This window comes from Pinus tabuliformis, chromosome 4_1, assembly GCF_031772625.1.
Source record: "Pinus tabuliformis cultivar Carrire ecotype Pingquan chromosome 4_1, CPIR1, whole genome shotgun sequence".
Classification (NCBI taxonomy): Eukaryota; Viridiplantae; Streptophyta; class Pinopsida; order Pinales; family Pinaceae; genus Pinus; species Pinus tabuliformis.
The window spans coordinates 27,712,149-27,731,590 of record NC_142303.1 but is presented as its reverse complement, the minus strand read 5'-3'; the positions used below and the strand labels follow the sequence as shown (position 1 = coordinate 27,731,590).

Here is a 19,442-nt window from a genome sequence, read left to right as displayed (position 1 = left end):
CAATGTGGATGGAAATTAGGGTTTTGATTCCTCTTTTCTTGATAATTACTTGTGATTATGTGTTGGCCTTTAATTCTTTATTATTTCTTCTTTCATCAAGCAATTACCAATTCAAAAATGTATGAAGATCACAAGAACAAAAGACACAAGATATAGGCTCTCAGCCAAGGCAAAACCCCTCTCTCCTAGGGGAAAACCCAATCAAACTCTTCTCTATATAGAACCAAGTCAAAAATGAGACATCCAAGACCCCAAAACAAGACCAAGAACTTCCACCAAGCACCAAGTCAACCCTCCAAAGTATCTCCTCCAAAAGAGTCAAAGTCTATCCAAGTCAACGAAAGTCAAAGTGTCTTTCTTCTGCAACTTTCAAGGTCTCGGCTTATGACTTCATTCTTGCAACCCTCGGCCTACAATTTTGGTCTATAGCAACAACAAAACCCCTAGAAAATCTCACATGTGCACTGAATTAGGTCAAAAAACAATCTTTCTCTCCTTCGCCTGAGTTCTCTTCCTTCCTTCTTGCCTTCGCTTGTATTTTTCTTCTAATTTTGGTGCAGATCAAACTTGCTTCTCATTGGTGACCAAATAGGTCAAAGTCTCTTCCTATTTATACCTTCTTCAAGGGTCGAATGGGCCTCTTCTATGCCAACTTCACTGGTAGGGCCGACTTGGTCTTGGGAGTCTAAAAAGAATACTTTAAAATCAAATTTAATACTTCTTTCCTGATACAATATGCCCATAAGGTTCGTAAACATATGACAAGGACTTTATTGACTCAATAAACCCTAGGAGCATGAAGAACATGCTTGACCTAATTGACAAATAAAAGGAGCATGAAACCCATGCTTCAAAAATAATTTTCTTTTTCTCTTTTTCACTTTTACAATAAATATATAATGATATAAATACAATAACAATTATGAAGACCGAGCATAGTTACATTTCTCAACATAAACCTAGTCTACCTCCTGGATAGCATTGTTCCTTTGTCAGTCCATGCTTGATAAGCTATCTTCTAAAGCTGCTATATGTTACCATGTACCCCGAATAACTTATAGCGTCTCTCTTCTAAATTACATAGGTCTTAAGAAAGTGTACTTGAACTTTGGGCAACTCTTATCTTAGCCTTTCTAGACTCTGCCAGTACCTTTCCCTGATTAGACCTTATACCACCATTGAGCCCTCCTTAGTTGAATATTTTTCTAATAATCATTATAGGGAATCCTCCCTCGTAGGATTAAATTCACCATTAAACATCTGGAGAGAAGCCACTGGGGTGACAATGGTGGCCGATCTCTTGTTGCCATAAGACCTAGGTTGCCTAGTGAGGCTTTGCACTAAGCCTGTTAGATTTTGCAATAACATGCCCAACCAAGAACCTTCTAGAATATATGGTCAAAACCTTGTAAAATTAAGCACAAAACCAAACTTCACAAAATGGTTTGAAATTTGACTCTTATGCTATACACGATATGGGGTCTCCAAAAATAGCACCAAAATGCCAAAAATCCTGAGTTTATAACAAGGCAAAAATTTCAGGGTCTCTGATTGCCCTCAAAGTCAGCTCCCATGCCCAAACATATTTGTAAAGCACAATTCAAATGGAAATGAATTTCAATATTTTGTAAACGTCAATTCAAAATGGTCTCTATTGTCAATAGCAGATGAGGCCAATTAGGTTGTTTTAACTTTTACCTTCATATCATGTTATGTTAATAATGTACAAGTTAAATTTCACAAGTATACACGCTTTCAATTTCAAGCAAGGATTATAATTAACAATTTCCATTTAGAAAAGCATGTTAGACGTGAATTATTCCGAATAATCTAATATTTCAAAAACTGAAATTTCAAGAAATATAGTTGAAGAATGATGTTGATGCTGCAAGAAGACAAAAGGATATATATAGGAATGAAAGAAAATATTAAACCAGGAAAAAGCTCATATTACTTGGGGTCGGATGATTCTTTAAGCTCGCTGGAATCTACATGTACATTTGCAGTTGCAACTCCTGTAATGAACTTTCTATTATAAGCTCCTTTGCTCCCTTTCCGGACTAAATCTGAAGAAGCATGAGGTTTGTGTGAAATTGTCAAAACAAGATTTTATAAAGTACAGCATTACCCACAGATTTCAAGGGCCATTACCGATGCTCATCAACAACAAAAAATAAGTTCAACTACAATCACATACATTAGATAACAAGACATGTTAATCAAAACTAGTTAAGAAATATCATGTAGAATGGCATAGGCAAATGCTTCCTCTATAACAATGTAGAGTAATGCAAGAAATAAAACACATTTCATATCTCTATTTTGGACCTCTTACCCACCCAGGTGTAGCCTGTAGGGTAACCATGAAGGGGTCTTGAAGCTGTTGTTTGCAAGAGAATGGTGGTCAAGGTATAACATCTGAGAGTAGAAGATTGCTCTCAGTGTATGAAGCCATGTCATTGGTTTCTGTCGAGGGAAATTTTGCAGCCATATTCAGTCATAAATATGATTTGCTGTAATATGTAATAAGTTTGGAGTTTAAGTGGACAACTCAGAAAATGATACCATATCAGCATGTATGACAACAGTGCTACTGACAACGTTGAAACTGGCATCTTTAAAGGGAATATTTGTCACCATAACTAGAGAAGCAAAGCATGAACCAGGGTAACTCAGTGTAGTATTGCTATCGACCAGCTTGTGTAGGGATGCAAGCTGGTGGAAAGAGCACATTGAGAGCACTCTCTGTGGGAAAGATTGGTCGACCTTCTGATTTATCAGCCCATGGTTCTCTTCAAAAGTGGTCTTCAGTAATTCAAGAGTTGGCAACCATAGCCATCTGTAATCCATCACGCAGCAAGAGAAATCTGATATATGACATATTTCTTAGTTAGGCTACTGTATTGCCATACCAATCAGATTCCTCATTTAAGCATCGAAGGGATCTAATCAAGTGATCAATAATCAGGGACGTCCTATTCTGAACCTTGTGGATGACAAGATTGCTTTACAGTAGTGAGAATGAATGTCTGAAATTGTTACCATGCATATGCATCTCAGGAGACCTTAGTTGACAATTCAAGCACAAGTAAATCAGAGGTATGCTAATGCTGCAGTAAGGAATTCCATTGTATTCATTACTATAGGAGGATTTTGCGCAACCCAAATTTCAGACCTATAAAGGTCATTTCCAGTGAGTATCAGGTATCATTTCATGGTGTGCTATTCAGCCCATAATCATGTATGGATCATCAGCTAAAGTCTGAGCAGTATCATGGGCACATTCTCCAGCTATCCGAAGCTTTGTCATGATTGCTACCTGAGATGTATTGGCAGTGGTTGCAGTTTGAATCAGCGTTGATAATATCGCCGATATTTCACGAAATATCGTGAATATCGTATGATTTTCCTTAAAATGATATATCGCCATGTAAATATCGGAATATTTTCAACTTTGAAAATATCGCGATATTTCCGATATATCACCGAAATTTCGGAAAAATATTGCACAACGATGGAAAATATCGCCGGGCGCGCGGGCCACGGCCACAAAAGCAATTTTTTGAGTTTTAATTGGTCATTTTGCTTTGTTGGTCTTGGTGAAGGAAGAGGAAGAGCTTTGTGGTGATTTTCAAGGAGGGATTGAGGATCAAACAGCCATTATCATCACCAACCAAATTTTTTTTGTGGATCAAAGATTCAAGATCAGTGAGACAAACTTTGTTTCTTCCATTAACAGGTTTTTAAAAACCACTATGTTAATGATCTTTTTCATAGATTTAAGCTTAGGCTTGCTTGCCTCTTTCCCTACCAACATTTTTGCTTCTTTGTTTTTTGTCATTTGCTATGATTTTCATGCCCAAGAACCAATGCAAGGGTTTTCTCCATATTTAGACAGCAAGCTTCATTTTTTTTCCAACTTTCTTATGCACCCTCTTATTGCAATTTTTCATTGCAAGTAATGTAGCAAAAAATTGATTTTTTTAAATGAGGTGGCTGTTATTTTTTGTATATGGGGGTTTAATGTCATTCTTTTGTCTTTTTGGTGCCCCAGGTTTGAATTTTGACGTTGTCCAGTAATCCACTACAAATATGCCAAAGCCCTTGGATCTATTACCCACCATTTTGTGGGTGATATCCTTAGGAGAAAAAAAATTTCCAACATGGTCCTCAGCGGGCAGCCCCTTGCAGCCACCAACTAGCTCATTGTGCCATTTCTCCGCCACCTCAGCCAGCCATGTGATCTCTCACCCATCTGCCATGATCGTATGTTTGAAGGTGGGCCCCCCAAACCTAAAGGTATGCCTTGTCATTTGGTAATTGAGTATTGTAGTTTGCTTGTCATGGACACTTATTGGCATGGATTATTGGGGGGATTTGGCGGAAAGAATGGGTTAGGTCTGTGCTCTTGTCCCCTAGACCCCTTTTGGATATTAACCATGGATTCTAGTCTCGTGGGATCTCTTTTACTGACCATTTGGCATTAAGGATGGTATTTTACGGGAAACCCTGATTTTGGTTGCGTGGTACCGCTCCCTCATCTGCATATATTACCCCCTTTACACTCATATTACCCCATTCATCATTTCTCCCACCTGGGTCCACATTCCTCCACTGGGTCCACATAGGGCTAGTTCTCCCCTTCCCCTTGCCCACACCTTAGGTCAGGCCTGGAATGATGCCCCAGAGGTTGATGTAGCGAAAAAGAAAAGTAAAAGCATAATTGGCCACATTCAACAGGAAAATATACCACAAAATGCAAAAGATGGTTGAGACAAACACATTTACCACGTGAGCAAAAGTCAATACATGAGCTCTACCCCATCATCATGATCACCCTAGTTCCTACAGGTTTATGAGCCTCCTTCATCATATAGGAACCCATGATTATCCCAACCCCTGGTGGTCAATGAACCGCCCTACCTTAAAAGGGGTATCCACTGCTACATCTCACCCATCATGCTCTTACCCCTTGAGCCCTGAGCAGTTAATTAAAGAAAATCATGAAAATGCAAAAGGCATATAAAGAAGGGTGGAAAAATCAAGGTCGGGGCACCTCATGCACCACGATTGCTCCCTCCTATACATTATATACCCAAGTGTGGGCTTCGCTTTATTAGCTACCCTTACACCCCATCATGTGGCCCAGGGTTGCCCCTTCTCATCCCCTACTCCATTCACCTCTTTATCACATACCACCACCTTTTAAAGGATGTACCTTGGACATATTATCCCCTTTAGAAGTAGAAACCACCTAATAGAATACTTGGTTAACCCCATTTGGAGTTTGGAGACATTAGCACATGCCAAAGCCCATTATGGAAAGGCAGGCCATTATGAAGTCCCCACCTGTGGTCCATGGTTTGTAAGCTCTTTTACTCTATTTCTTTGATGACTAGTTGTACTGGAAGGCTAGGGGACGCATTGGATCTTATGCAGGATTGCAGGTGGTCTCCATCTTGGTTTGGTTTCCCTACACGGGGTCCTTGTGTTAATCAAGGTTGTCATTAATGTCAATATGGCAGTGTTTGTGATGGAAAATTCTTGTGATCATAATGTTCCCCAAGGAGGACCAAGGACTGAATACAACATATGGATTAAAATACATATAAATACAGACAGAATAGAAGCAGTAGATAATTCATAACAAGTAAATAAATAAAATGAATGTAAATATTAAATAATCAAATATTGATTAGGTTAAATGGTCATTAAGTTAAGTGAAAAGGCAGGTCTAAAAAGACATGCCTAGTCACAAAAGGACACCTGCTTAGGTATATATATGTGGGTCCTCATTGTAACAATCATCACTCATACATTTTTATATATAATAAATTATTATTACAAAATACCTCTTGTGTATTTTTACATTAAGTCAACAAGCTATCAGTTTTGATGCTTCAGTGGTATCAGAGCCAGCCATGGCGCACAATATAATCATGCGGGTCTTTGAATGTTGTTCATCGCACAATGTGCCATTACGTTCACGTCCTAAATGCGTTGAGCTGTTTAGTAAAATTCAAGAAGCATTTCAGCATTTAGAAAAATCATTTGCAGAAGTTAAAACATGTCGAAAGGAAATCGATAATAAGGAAGATGAGGAAGAGGAAAATGTGGAAGAAGAAAAAGAAGAAGAATTTGATCAAAATGTTGATAATGATGAATATGAAAATGATACAGATCAAGATGATGATTCTAATGATAATGAGCACATTGATGATGTGGATGAGGAATATCTAGAGAAACAAGAAGACGAACAATATCATAACAACGAGGAAGATGTTGCAGGAAATGATCAAGAGGATGATTCCGATGAAGCTAATATAGATCAAGATAAGGATCCAAATGAAGGTGATGATATGAATATGGAAAATTTTGAAGAATACGTTATGTCAAATACAGAGTATGATGAGAATGAAGATGATCCTAAAAACAGAGATAACTATGAAAACAAAAATAATCTCAACAACGATTGTGCTGAGAAGGATAGTCAAAGTGGGTATATGAAAAATAGAGAAGAAGACCACTCAAAATCCGAATCCAATTGGGAATATGAAAAAAAGAAGTAGCTTATCTTGTTTCTCATTCGAATCAGAATGAGCTTACAAAGTCCCTTGAAATCCCATGGACCTCCAATGGAAAAATGTTGGTTGTCATACAACAACAACAAAAGTCTGATTCTAAACTTGGCCCACATGCAATTCAAACGCGAGATGTGGATATTGAAGGTATTGATGGGAGATCTGTTAAGGGTAGAATTTGTAAGCCGCATTGCATTGTAGATAAATTGGATTTGATTGAAGACTCAAGCACCTGCAAACCAATTGCTGGATCAATGGGTTTTTCTAAGCTTATTTCCAAAAACAAAGCAGATCCTAAGAGTTTGATCATCTAGGGCAGTGTTAAGATTCATATTGTTGAGGTTTTTAAAAGGGAAAAATGTTGTGATTTTAGCTATGTTATGTCTCAACGTGTTTTGCTTAGGAGTTCCATTTCAGAAAATGGCAGGGAATGAAGATGAAGATATGGATAGAATTGGAGACGAAAGTCTTGATAGGCTTCAGCAGGAAAATGGTTAAATAGAGATGGGTAAAAAAATTATGCTGGAAGTTGGTGGAATGTCTTCTTATAACAGTTGAAAACGTTGCAGGTCATATGCATCTGTAGTGCAAGAAAATGACACTGCCATATTGCCAGCAACACCTCAAAGGGCACGCATTTATGCACACCGGGCTAAACCAAGTTGTTCACCCATGGAATTGGGTAGTTTTGTGGGATTAAAAGGACTTCAAAACCTTGGTAATACTTGTTATATGAACAGTTATCTTCAATGTGTGCTCCACACACCTGAGCTAGTCATGTTTTTTTTGGAGATTATCAAGAACATATAAATCATGATAATCCTCTTGGATATAAAGGCGAGTTAGCAACATCATTTGGTGGGCTATTGAGGAAAGCATGGAGTCATGGATTAAACCTTGCACCAGATACATTTAAACAGACATTTGGCGTTTTAAAACCCTGCTTTGAAGGTTATAGTCAAGAGGATCCACAAAACATTACATTTAGTAATGGGTTTATGACAAAATTAAAAAAAGTTCACTCACGGGGCTTGTTAAATCTCATTGCGATAGATAAAGCACACTGTATTTCATCATGGGGCCATGATTTCAGATCCAGTGACCGCAAATTGTCAATCCTGAGAAGTTGCCTTCCGGGTGTGCCAATATTAGCACTAACAGCCACAGCTGCTAGAAAGGTGCAAGAGGATATAATAACGTCATTGTGTTTGCATCAACCATCAATACTTCAAACACTAATTAATCGGCCAAATATCTTTTATGAAGTTCGATACAAATACCTCTTGAATGATGCATATATTGATTTACGAGATGTGTTGAATGCCAAAAAAATCCCTGAAATTGAGCATTCTGAGAAGGCCAAAATAATGCCTGAAATTGAGGACTCTGAGAAAGCCGAAAAAATGCCTGAAAAGTCCGGAAAATTGCCTGAAATTGAGTATTCTAAGAAATACTACGACGATATCTATGAGTACAGGCATGTGACACTTCCCCTTCATGTTGCGTTACTTATTCCCAGGTGATCCAGGAGGATCCGCCAATTCAATTGCACAGGTGTTCAAGTGTCATTCAGTGTCGTCGTCGCTTCAGTTTAGCTTCGACAGATCGACAGTGTTGGTTATGATCAGGGTGTTAAAGTAATGTTATGGTTTCATGTCGTTCAGTGGATGTGGTGTTGTACCTGGCTGTCGACTTATGTCATTGACAGTTCCGCCAAGGTTTGGTCGACGAAATGTGTTTTGTCGTTCGACTTTGCAGGATTTATGATTGATATAATTGATTGTGTAAAAGGATTCAAAGTTAAAGTACCTGGTCGATGACATAGTCTTATCGTCATTGCCACCAGTATCAGTTACAAAGATGTGATGGTCGTCGTTGTGCAATGTTGACAAATGTCGCACGAGACCACAAGGATGTACAAGGGTCGATCGTCTGGTAAAGGCTTCAGTTTCACCGATGTCGCTTTGCAGAGCCGACATGGGTCTTTGAAAATTAAAAGAAACTATTTACCTAAGCCTAGACCTAAACCCTAACTCCTAAGCTATCTATTCATCATTTGTTTACCCTAAGAATCCTAATGCATTCTTGCCTAAGCACTAAACCCTAATCTATGCTAAACCATATGTCAAAACCTATGATCTAAGCCTAGATCTACAAACCATAATCCTAACCTAAGTGTCAACCCTAATACATTACATCTATGCATTAAAATACATTGGCAACCACATTACCTAAGTCCTGAACCTAATGCTCAAACCTAACCTATGCTCTTAGCCTATGTTTAATGTAAAAACAATGCAAATACAATTAAAATCACAGTCCTAACCGTTGGGCCTGTTGACAGCGGCAGAGGACATGTGACCACAGTATTATAAACCGTCGAAGTTTACAAAATACATTGCAAATAAAACTTAAACAACACCTAACCGCCAGCTCATAACCGCATAGGATAACTGTGCCATGTGAACGCTATGTTGTTGGCTATCGGGGTCTTCATAACCACAGAACTTATCGCTTACCGCGCAGTGTTTACAAACCGCAACATCAACATGTGAACAGTTGCAATTAAACCGCCAGTTCTAAACCGACAGCGGAACCGCCGGCACTTAAACCGCGGAAAACAGCGCCACTCACATGGACCGTTAGCACCTCCGCTCGGTTAGGCTAACCACTTGCAGTTTCGGGGGTTCACCAAAGTATTTTTGGGTTTTTTTGTTGTAAATTGGTTTTCAATTAATTCCATGACCATGACTAAGCCTTGAGGTGGCTTAAATCAACCAATTCAACCCCAGAAGTCAGCCAATTCACCTCGAATGCAATTAGAGAAGGTTTTTATGTATCCAAAGGCCTTTAAAAGGCAGATTTTTGTCCATGAAGAACAAGAGAGTGGTTTTCAGCTTTTGTATGCAGGTTGTGGAGGGATAGAGGTGATTTTGTTTTTAGTGTTTTGGGAGCATCCGAAGTCGGATTTGGAAACCATAAGCGGTGTTGGAAAGTTGATTCAGAGAGTTATCTGATGACAGAGGTCAAAATTGCCTATGTGCAAGTTCAGTCTGTCCAAATCACTGTGTAGTTGACTTCTTCTTCTCATTCCTAATAAAAACAATCGCCCATTTTGAAAGCGAACCCGGAGACGTAGTCCATCAGGGACGAACTCTATAATCAATATTGTTGTCTGTTATAACTGTGTTTTCGTTGTTTATACCTCTGTTTTGCATCTTTCTTATGGTTTATTAGTTGTGGTAAAGTGTTTTGCTCTAGCTGTTTTCCTCGATTTTCGCACTTTCAGTTAACATTCAATTCTTAGATGGCTAATCAATTCTACATCAGTTTTTAGTATATGGTCATATCAGATCATATAATTTGGTATCAGAGCAGGTTTCATTTGTAGAATGTGCCATTGAATGTTAACCAGGTCTAAGTCGCAACGAGGAGAAGGAATCCTTGAGCAGATCGATCCAGAGATTGGAAAGCGACGAGTTGTTCAGAAATCGACCATGTCAGGACCTGATGCAAGTGAAAACACTAAGACTAAGATGAGTGAGGAACAGTTTCAGCAGGCATTCTTAACCATGCAGCAGATGTTGGGAGAATTGTACGAAGACAAGAAGGCGAGAGATGCTTCTTCTTCAAAGGCATCGAAGAAGGACAAAGGTAAAGGCAAGGCTGATAAACCTCCTTCACCTCCATCATCTCCATCATCCTCTTCTTCTTCTTCTTCTTCCAGTGCAGAATCTGAAATGGAAAAGAAACCTAAGAAATCATCTCTTTTGAAACTTGATGTTAAATTTGAGTTACCTGTTTATGATGGCGAAATGAATCTTGAAAAGCTAGATAATTGGATAAAGCAGTTAGAAGTGTATTGTCGCATTCAGAACATTTCTAGAGATAAAACTAAAATTCAGTTAGCTACACTTAGAATGGGGGGAACAGCTTTAATCTGGTGGGAAAGCAAAACTCAGTTAGATGTAAAGCGTAAAGGAAAAGTCATCTCTTCATGGTCTAAGTTTTTGAAAGCTCTTACGAAACAATTCTATCCTTTAGGATACATGCAACAAGCTGTTATTGATTGGCAGCATCTGAGGCAAGGTAAAGGGCAGAGTGTTCAGGAGTTTACTCAGGAGTTCAAAAAGAAAGCATTGGCGCTTGGTATTTCATTGGATACACGTGAAACTTCGTTAAAATACATCGGCAATTTACATTCATATTTGCAGCATACTTTATTGATGTTTAATCCTGATGATTTTGACGAGGTGTGTGTTCAGGCCATACATATTGAATCAGTTGGCAGACCATTCAAGTCTTCATCTCAGTCATCCAAAGAGTTGGAGACCAGAGATTCCAGTGACAGTAAGGTGAAGAACATTTCAAAGAGAAAGAAATCAGCGATCGTTCAGAAGGAAAGACCGACTTGTTCTCATTGCCAGAGAATCGGTCATGATGAATCGAAGCGCTGAAAACTTCATCCAGAACTTAAGCCCAAAAAGTTCCTTAAGGTGAAGGATGAAAAGAAGGCCATTGCAGCGGTCCAGCAAGATCTAGGTTCAGATTCAGGTGATGAAAGGAGGATAACCGCCATGGTTACGACAGGTAAAACTTCTGATAATGGTTCAAGTTCAAAAACTATTGTATCTTCTTCAAACATAAATTCTCCACATGAGGATAAACGAGTTAAACTCTTCCACATAAGGATAACTTCTAAGCATACAAAGATTGACACTGGATCGGAGGCAAATTTAATATCTGAACATATAGTTAATCAATTGGGATTGGAGACACAGAATCATCCAAGACTACACCCATTAGGTTGGATTAATAAATCAACTCGGATACATGTCGCAAAGCAGTGTCTGTTAAAATTTGCAATTACATCTAAGTACATTGATAAAGTGGAGTTAGATGTGGTCCCAGTAGACATATGTAGAGTTGTCTTAGGAAGTCCTCATCTTTATGATAGAGATGCAGTGTTTTACAGAAGAGAACATAAATATCACCTAAAGAAAGAAGGAGTTCAATTTATTGTTAGGGCACATTAAGTCAAATCAAACTTGGATTTAATTGTTACAAATCAAGTTAAGCAGTTAATAAGTTCAAGTAAATATGTACTCATGTTTATTAAGAAACAACATAAAGATGATTGTTCGAGATGCGATATTCAGTTTATAAATCAATTGGTCAAGATGGTTAATTCTTTTCCAAGAAATCTTATTCATAAACAGGATAAGCAACATGAGATACATTTAATGTCCTATGAACATCTTCTTAAAGACGGAATGAATCTCAATTCATTCATTCAATTGAATTCTAGAAGCTATCACCATCAGCGGTTTATTGCAAGGAATGGTACATGTGAGTCTAATCAGAGACTTGTTTCAGATGGTATGTTTATTTTCAGTTTCAGGGGTGCAAGTCAGTATTGGGGAAAGTCAGTGTTGCATTTCTTTGGTATTGCATCATCATTTCATGCTTTAAAAAGTAATGAAGCCTCTTTTCAAGTGGAGAGGAAGTTTATAAGTTTTCATGACAAAGCATTTTCAAAAGCAGATCTAAAGTTTCCTTATCATGGTTTGAAAACTAATGCATTAAGTGAAAGTGTAAGTCAGTGGAAATATCAGTTAATAGACGAAGAAATAGTGATTCAAGTAAATCAACAATTACTTAGATACTTTCAAAGTCAAACTAAGTTGCAGCAGTCTTTACATCACAGCTGGATGAGTTATGGGCAGCAAGTTCACTTAGTAATCAGTCAACAGGAAAGTAAATCAAGTCAAGTAATTGATATGAAGTCAAAATCAAAGGAGTCTTTGAATATTTCAGTTATTCCAGAAAGTAGATTGTTAATACCCATCAGATGTATTGAATAAAGTTCTACAAATATTGTTTTCAAAGATGTTTTTGAATCACTAACTCATGATTCTTCGTGGAAAGAATTCAATTGCCATGTTGATAATAAGTTGTTTGCCCATCGTCGCAAGTTGTTCATACTGCAGATGGAAGAAACAGGTCACCAAATCAAAAGGTATCATGGTCAGCATCATTAGGGTCATCACTTGCAGGTGATTGATCGAATGTATTGGTACATCGTCAGGTCAAGATGGAAAGAAAGGGAGTTCTACCCTCATCGACTATTTAATTAGTCAAACTTTTGTGGTCCAAAAGCTTTCAAGTGGAGAGGAATGATCCAGGAGGATCCGTCAATTCAATTGCACAGGTGTTCAAGTGTTGTTCAGTGTCGTCGTCGCTTCAATTCAGCTTCGATAGATTGACAGTGTTGGTTATGATCAGGTTGTTCAGGTAATGTTATGGTTTCATGGCATTCAGTGGATGTGGTGTTGTACTTGGTTGTTGACTTATGTCATCGACAGTTCTGCTAGGGTTTGGTTGACAACATGTGTTTTGTCGTTCGACTTTGTAGGATTTATGATTGATATAGTTGATTGTGTAAAAGGATTCAAAGTTAAAGTACCTGGTCGACGACATAGTCTTATCATCATCGCCACCAGTGTCAGTTACAAAGATGTGATGGTCGTCGTCATGCAATGTTGACGAATGTCGCACGAGACCACAAGGATGTACAAGGGTCGATCGTCTGGTAAAGGCTTCAGTTTCACCGATGTCGCTTTGCAGAGCCGACATGGGTCTTGAAAAGTTAAAAGAAACTATTTACCTAAGCCTAGACCTAAACCCTAACTCCTAAGCTATCTATTCATCATTTGTTTACCCTAAGAATCCTAATGCATTCTTGCCTAAGCACTAAACCCTAATCTATGCTAAACCATATGTCAAAACCTATGATCTAAGCCTAGATCTACAAACCATAATCCTAACCTAAGTGTCAACCTTAATACATTACATCTATGTATTAAAATACGTTGACAACCACATTACCTAAGTCCTAAACCTAATGCTCAAACCTAACCTATGCTCTCAGCCTATGTTTAATGTAAAAACAATGCAAATACAATTAAAATCACAATCCTAACCACCGGACCTGTTGACCGCGGCGAAGGAAATGTGACCACGGTATTATAAACTGTCGGAGTTTACAAAATACATTGCAAATAAAACTTAAGCAACGCCTAACCACCAGCTCATAACCGCATCAGATAATTGTGCCATGTGAATGCTGTGTTGTTGGCTGTCGGGGTCTTCATAACCACAGAACTTACCGCTGACCGCGGAATGTTTACAAACCGCAACATCAACATGTGAACAGTTGCAGTTAAACCGCCAGTTCTAAGCTGACAGCGGAAGCGCCGGCACTTAAACCACGGAAAACAGCGCTAGTCACATGGACCGTTAGCACCTCCGCTCAGTTAGGCTAACCACTTGCGGTTTTGGGGGTTCACCAAAGTATTTTTGGGTTTTTTTGTTGTAAATTGGTTTTCAATTAATTCCATGACCATGACTAAGCCCTAAGGTGGCTTAAATCAACCAATTCAACCCCAAAAGTCAGCCAATTCACCTCGAATGCAGTCAGAGGAGGTTTTTATGTATCCAGAGGCCTTTAAAAGGCAGATTTTTGTCCATGAAGAACAAGAGAGTGGTTTTCAGCTTTTGTATGCAAGTTCTGGAGGGATAGAGGCGATTTTGTTTTTAGTGTTTCGGGAGCATCCAGAGTCGGATTTGGAAACCGTAAGCGGCATTGGAAAGCTGGTTCAAAGAGCTATCTGATGACAGAGGTCAGAATTGCCTGTGTGCAAGTTCAGTCTATCCAAATCACTGTGTAATCGACTTCTTCTTCTCATTCCTAATAAAAACGGTCGCCCATCTTGAAAGCGGACCCGGAGACGTAGTCCATCAGGGACGAACTCCGTAATCAATATTGTTGTCTGGTATAACTGTGTTTTCGCTGTTTATACCTTTGTTTTGCATCTTTCTTATGGTTTATCAGCAGTCATAAAGTGTTCTGCTCCAGCGATTTTCCTCTATTTTCGCACTTTCAGTTAACATTCAATTCTTAGATGGCTTATCAATTCTACATCAGTTTTTAGTATATGGTCATATCAGATCACCAAGGATGGCATTTTGACTGAGAATTAGTGGCGAGCAATTAGGGTTTTCCAGTCTCGCGGGTGGGAGCACTATGCTATTCATCCCCCTGAACCGCACATTCCGTTATTCAGAAATACTTTGAATTACTGGCTAAATCCACGCATTGTACTCGCCTGTCCCAACAAGTCGTCGTCCACCTCGTCAGCTCTGTGCTTATCGCTTATGGCTTTGGTCAACCGCTATGAAGGTTCCGGGAGTCGTTCGTTGCCGGTGTCGGTTCATATCGGTGTTACGGACCTGCGTTATAACACCGTTTCTTCTGGGCTACGGTCAAGCGACGTGTTCCTAGAGTCAAATGTCAATAGAATCGAGACTATATACAAATGGTTCATACTATGGTTTAACTATATATATAATAGACAATTTATATGATTAAATTAATTTAATTTAAGTAATTATTAAAAAAAAATTGAAAGAAAAAAATATTAAAAAATAAAATAAATATATATATATATATATATTGAAAAATAAAATAAAATAAAAAATCCAAGGGAATATTACAGATTGTACATGACGAGACACTAAGTGAAGAAAATATCGAGTGACAAACACTAACTGAAGAAAATCGACAACATTAAAGCTTTGAGGGCAAAGCTTCTGAAGAAAGGGGTTATGTTATGAATATAATTCATAACAAGTAAATAAATAAAATGAATGTAAATATTAAATAATCAAATATTGATTAGGTTAAATAGTCATTAAGTTAAGTGAAAAGGCATGTCTAAAAAGACATGCCCAGTCACGAAAGGACACCTGCTTAGGTATATATATGTGGGTCCTCATTGTAACAATCATCACTCATACATTTTTATATATAATAAATTATTATTACAAAATACCTCTTGTGTATTTTTACATTAAGTCAACAAGCTATCAATTTTGATGCTTCATTGTACTGGAAGGCTAGGGGACGCATTGGATCTTATGCAGGATTGCAGGTGGTCTCCATCTTGGGTTTGGTTTCCCTACACGGGGTCCTTGTGTTAATCAAGGTTGCCATTAATGTCAATATGGCAGTGTTTGAGATGGCAAATTCTTGTGATCATAATGTTCCCCAAGGAGGACCCAAGGACAGAATACAACATATGGATTAAAATATATATATATACAGACAGAATAGAAGCAGTAGACCCAAGGAGGAAAGCCAAGGAGAAGCAGATCCGTGAAGTAACAGGAGCAAGAAGCCAAGGAGGAAAGCCATCAAAGAGTAGCCATCGGAAATCACAGAGAAGCCATAGGAAAGCCAAGCCAAGAGTAAGAGTCTGTTATAATCTGTTTTTATTGAAATATCGCATATGCTCAAGAGTAAGAGCCATATCGGAGATATTGCATGAAATATCGGAGGAGTTAACATATCGAAGGAGCTAACATATCAGAGGAGTATTGCGGAGTATCAGAGGAGTTAAGATATTGAAAGAGCTAAGGAACATCCGAGTAATAAGCCATGGAAACTCTTTAAAGTCCACAACGCATCGGAGAAAACATATCGACGGCTTTATTAGCGGTTCTATTATATGCCACTGCTCAAAACCCCCGATTGCGATATGTATTGCGGACCCGATCATTTTATGGTAACATCTCTATTGAAATATCGCATCCACTGCATTGCAAGCTTTAAAGCCTTATCACGTCGAAACCCCGATTGCGATAGTATTGCGGACCCACTACACCATTATAATACATCCTAAATAAATATCGCATCCGTCGCATATTGCAAGTCTTGAAGAGATGTCACAATGGCAAACCGCCGATTGCTATAGAATTGTGGACCCGATGGATTTATAACAACTATTTAATATCACATCGCATCCGCTCTGTCAGAAATAGGGGCATCAGCAATGTATATCGTGAAGCCAAAGGGTTGTGATTGCGGGAGTTTTATGAAGCTGCAATTGCGATTTAAGCAGTGACGTGGCATGTGGGACCGCCAGACATCTATTATAATATGAATGTTCGTAAATAAACAGGTTTATGATATATTTGTAATGTGCGACCCCATACACAAGTCGGCTGCTCCTCCAATGAACATGTATTTTGGGTATTGATGAGATTCATAAACCATCGATTGTGATAGAATTGTGGACCCAACAGATTTATTAACAACCGTTTAATATCACATCGCATCCGCTCCGTCGGAAATAGGGGCATCGGCAATGTTATATTGTGAAGCCAAAGGGTTGTGATTGCGAAAGTTTTATGAAGTTGCGATTGCGATTTAAGCAGTGACGTGGCATGTGGGACCACTATACATCTATTATAATATGAATGTTCATAAATAAACAGGTTTATGATATATTTGTAATGTGCGACCCCATACACAAGTCGGCCTCTCCTCCAATGAACATGTCTTTTGGGTATTGATGATATTCTAAATATATAAGTTAAATGCTCCACCTCGAGAAGTGAATTGAGCTTGGGCATCTATCACTGAGACGAAGGACAGTTCACAACTCGTGAACGTGAAGGAACAGAAGAAAGAAAAGTCGAAGGTTGAGCGAGCGAAAGAGGAAGTCGAAGATCGAGCGAGCATAGAAGGAAGCCGAAGGTCTAGCGGAAGAAGAAGGAAGCCAAAGGTCGAGCATTCTGTTGACTGGGTTATTCATTGAAAGGATCGGACCTAGAATGAATTCGTAGAAGTGTAGCCCGCGATCTGTTAAAAAGACTACATAGACAAGGTCGTTTTAATTGAATACACAACCTGTAGCCGCAACAGTCACTCCTCTGAAGCAGTTAATCCTCAAGCCTCACTCCCAAAGCAGTTACTGCAACAGTTAGGACAGAGGGTTGAAACAGAGAGTTATCTTTGTGCAGAGCTTAGTGTTGTTCATTGAAGACACATTGAAGTTGTGTGGAGACTATTGAAGACCATGATGTATTAGTCAACATTATGTGACTTGGAGATTTTGCTTGGGTATAATGAAGAGCAATGGTGATACCTTCTATGAGACAAGGTTGTCATTAATGATGTAGCATGGAGACTACAGTGCAGCTGTAGATTGATAGAACTCAGTGAAGAAGATTTTGGGAGCCATGAATTACTATAAAACATATCTAGACAAAGTATAGTTGTTGGACACCTAATCCTCTAAGAGTTGGTGTGGAAGCTGAATAGTCTAAGGAAGTCCAAGAGACCTTGGAATACAAAACCAAAGGTCATATGAATGTACTATAAATGTATATCATTTGTTAATAATAGAAATACTCTCATGCTTATCTTTAATATTTTGTTTTTTCCATGTATGTGTTTAACATGGTATCAGAGCGGGCGTACTCCTGCCCTACTCCAATTTGAGCCACTTGCGTTGTGGCCTCTCTGTGCATGTTAGTTCTGCATTCCTGCGGATAGAATTGCTATTATTGTGTGCATGCCTATTTCATTCTTTACACTGTCCGACTAACCTCTCTTAGCTAGATTTGTGTTGGGTTCTCTATCCACTGCCTCAAATAGCAAAAACGCACCCGCCTAGACTCTGCACCTAAATGCTCAGCGTTTGATAGAAAATCGAATGACCTTTAAAGTTTGTGTTGCATGGAAGACTAAGATGACCGTGGTGAGTGCCATGAGTGAAGTAAGTATGTATTGCAGCCATACATATTCGATACATATTCTGCATTGAATGGTATTCTGCGTTGAATGGTAATGTGTTGACTGCGTTTTGGATGAGCACTGTGTTACTTGACATGGAGTGATTGTCATGCGGTATTACTATGTTCAAAATACTGCATTACCATGAATGTTTCTTGGTTACGCCTCTCCTTCCGCACAGTTAACACTCCTAACTCCGCACCATAATACCTCCTCCTTGTCAGTGAAATTGTGTTGGCATGTACACCACGACTGTACACAGTGACTGTGGTTGCCTTGAATCATATTAGTATATACACCGTCCAGTTATATGAACGTTGCCCCTGCTACCACATTAGAGGATCTATGGACTGCGACTTTCTCGTCCACAGGTGACTTCCCAAGAAGCTCGAAGCCAAGACCGAAACCCTTAAGCGGGCCAGGAAGCTGAACAGGCGGAATTGATACTTTGCTGGAGGCTGGAAATCCTTCCAGCTCGAGGTCCAGCGAATCAGGCGACAGTGCACAGTAACCGTTGGATCAGTCAGATCAATGGACAGGGTTAATGGAAGATGAGCGACGAAGATCTTATCACAGGAGATTAAGTTAAGAAATGGACGGATCACATCAAGGCACGTGTCGACAGAAGGGTGGAAAACGTGCAGAATAATGGAGCGGTCTTCGTAGGCAATAAGCAGTATCTTGCGCGCCCTAAAAGTTGTAAATGGTATTCTACAATTTCACGCGATTAACCTGAGAGGTTGACACGTAGCACACGATGGAAAGAGAAAACCACTTTTCTCGCGCGCTCTCGACTTGTTATGCATCATGCAAGATTTCACGCAAGATTACGCGATCACCATTGGATTGAGGTAGGAGAAATAAACAGTGGAGATTGGCTTAGGCTAGTTGGCGCGAGTTATTGCACGATAACCATCAGATTGAGGAATGAGATCGACGGCGAAGATTTAATGCGCTAAGGAAAGCATCGATATATGTGCAAAGGTTTGTGGAATGGAAGAAAGGTAAGGTTTAAGTGTGGTTTATGAAATATTTCTATTATATGGGAAATAAGCAGGATTAATGTATTATGGTTTAAGTTGAGTTTTAACCAAAGTCTAAAATCCATGGTATGGTTAATATGCGCAGGTAATAAGAATTAACCAAAGATTATGAAAGATATATAAGGTTCCGCTCAAAGGTTTATAAAGGTCCAGACTTTGGATAGTTAAATCAAACGT

General features: G+C 38.9%; 1 protein-coding gene across 1 annotated transcript in view; it reads right to left on the bottom strand.

Annotated features, from left to right (window-relative positions):
- The window catches only part of LOC149174020 (uncharacterized), a 178,908-nt gene that overhangs the window by 93,939 nt on the left and 65,527 nt on the right, over positions 1–19,442 (bottom strand). The window contains exon 2 of the mRNA XM_089419139.1: positions 1,955–2,066. Within this exon, the coding sequence (XP_089275265.1) occupies positions 1,955–2,066 (112 nt within the window). The remainder of the gene's footprint in view (positions 1–1,954; positions 2,067–19,442) is intronic.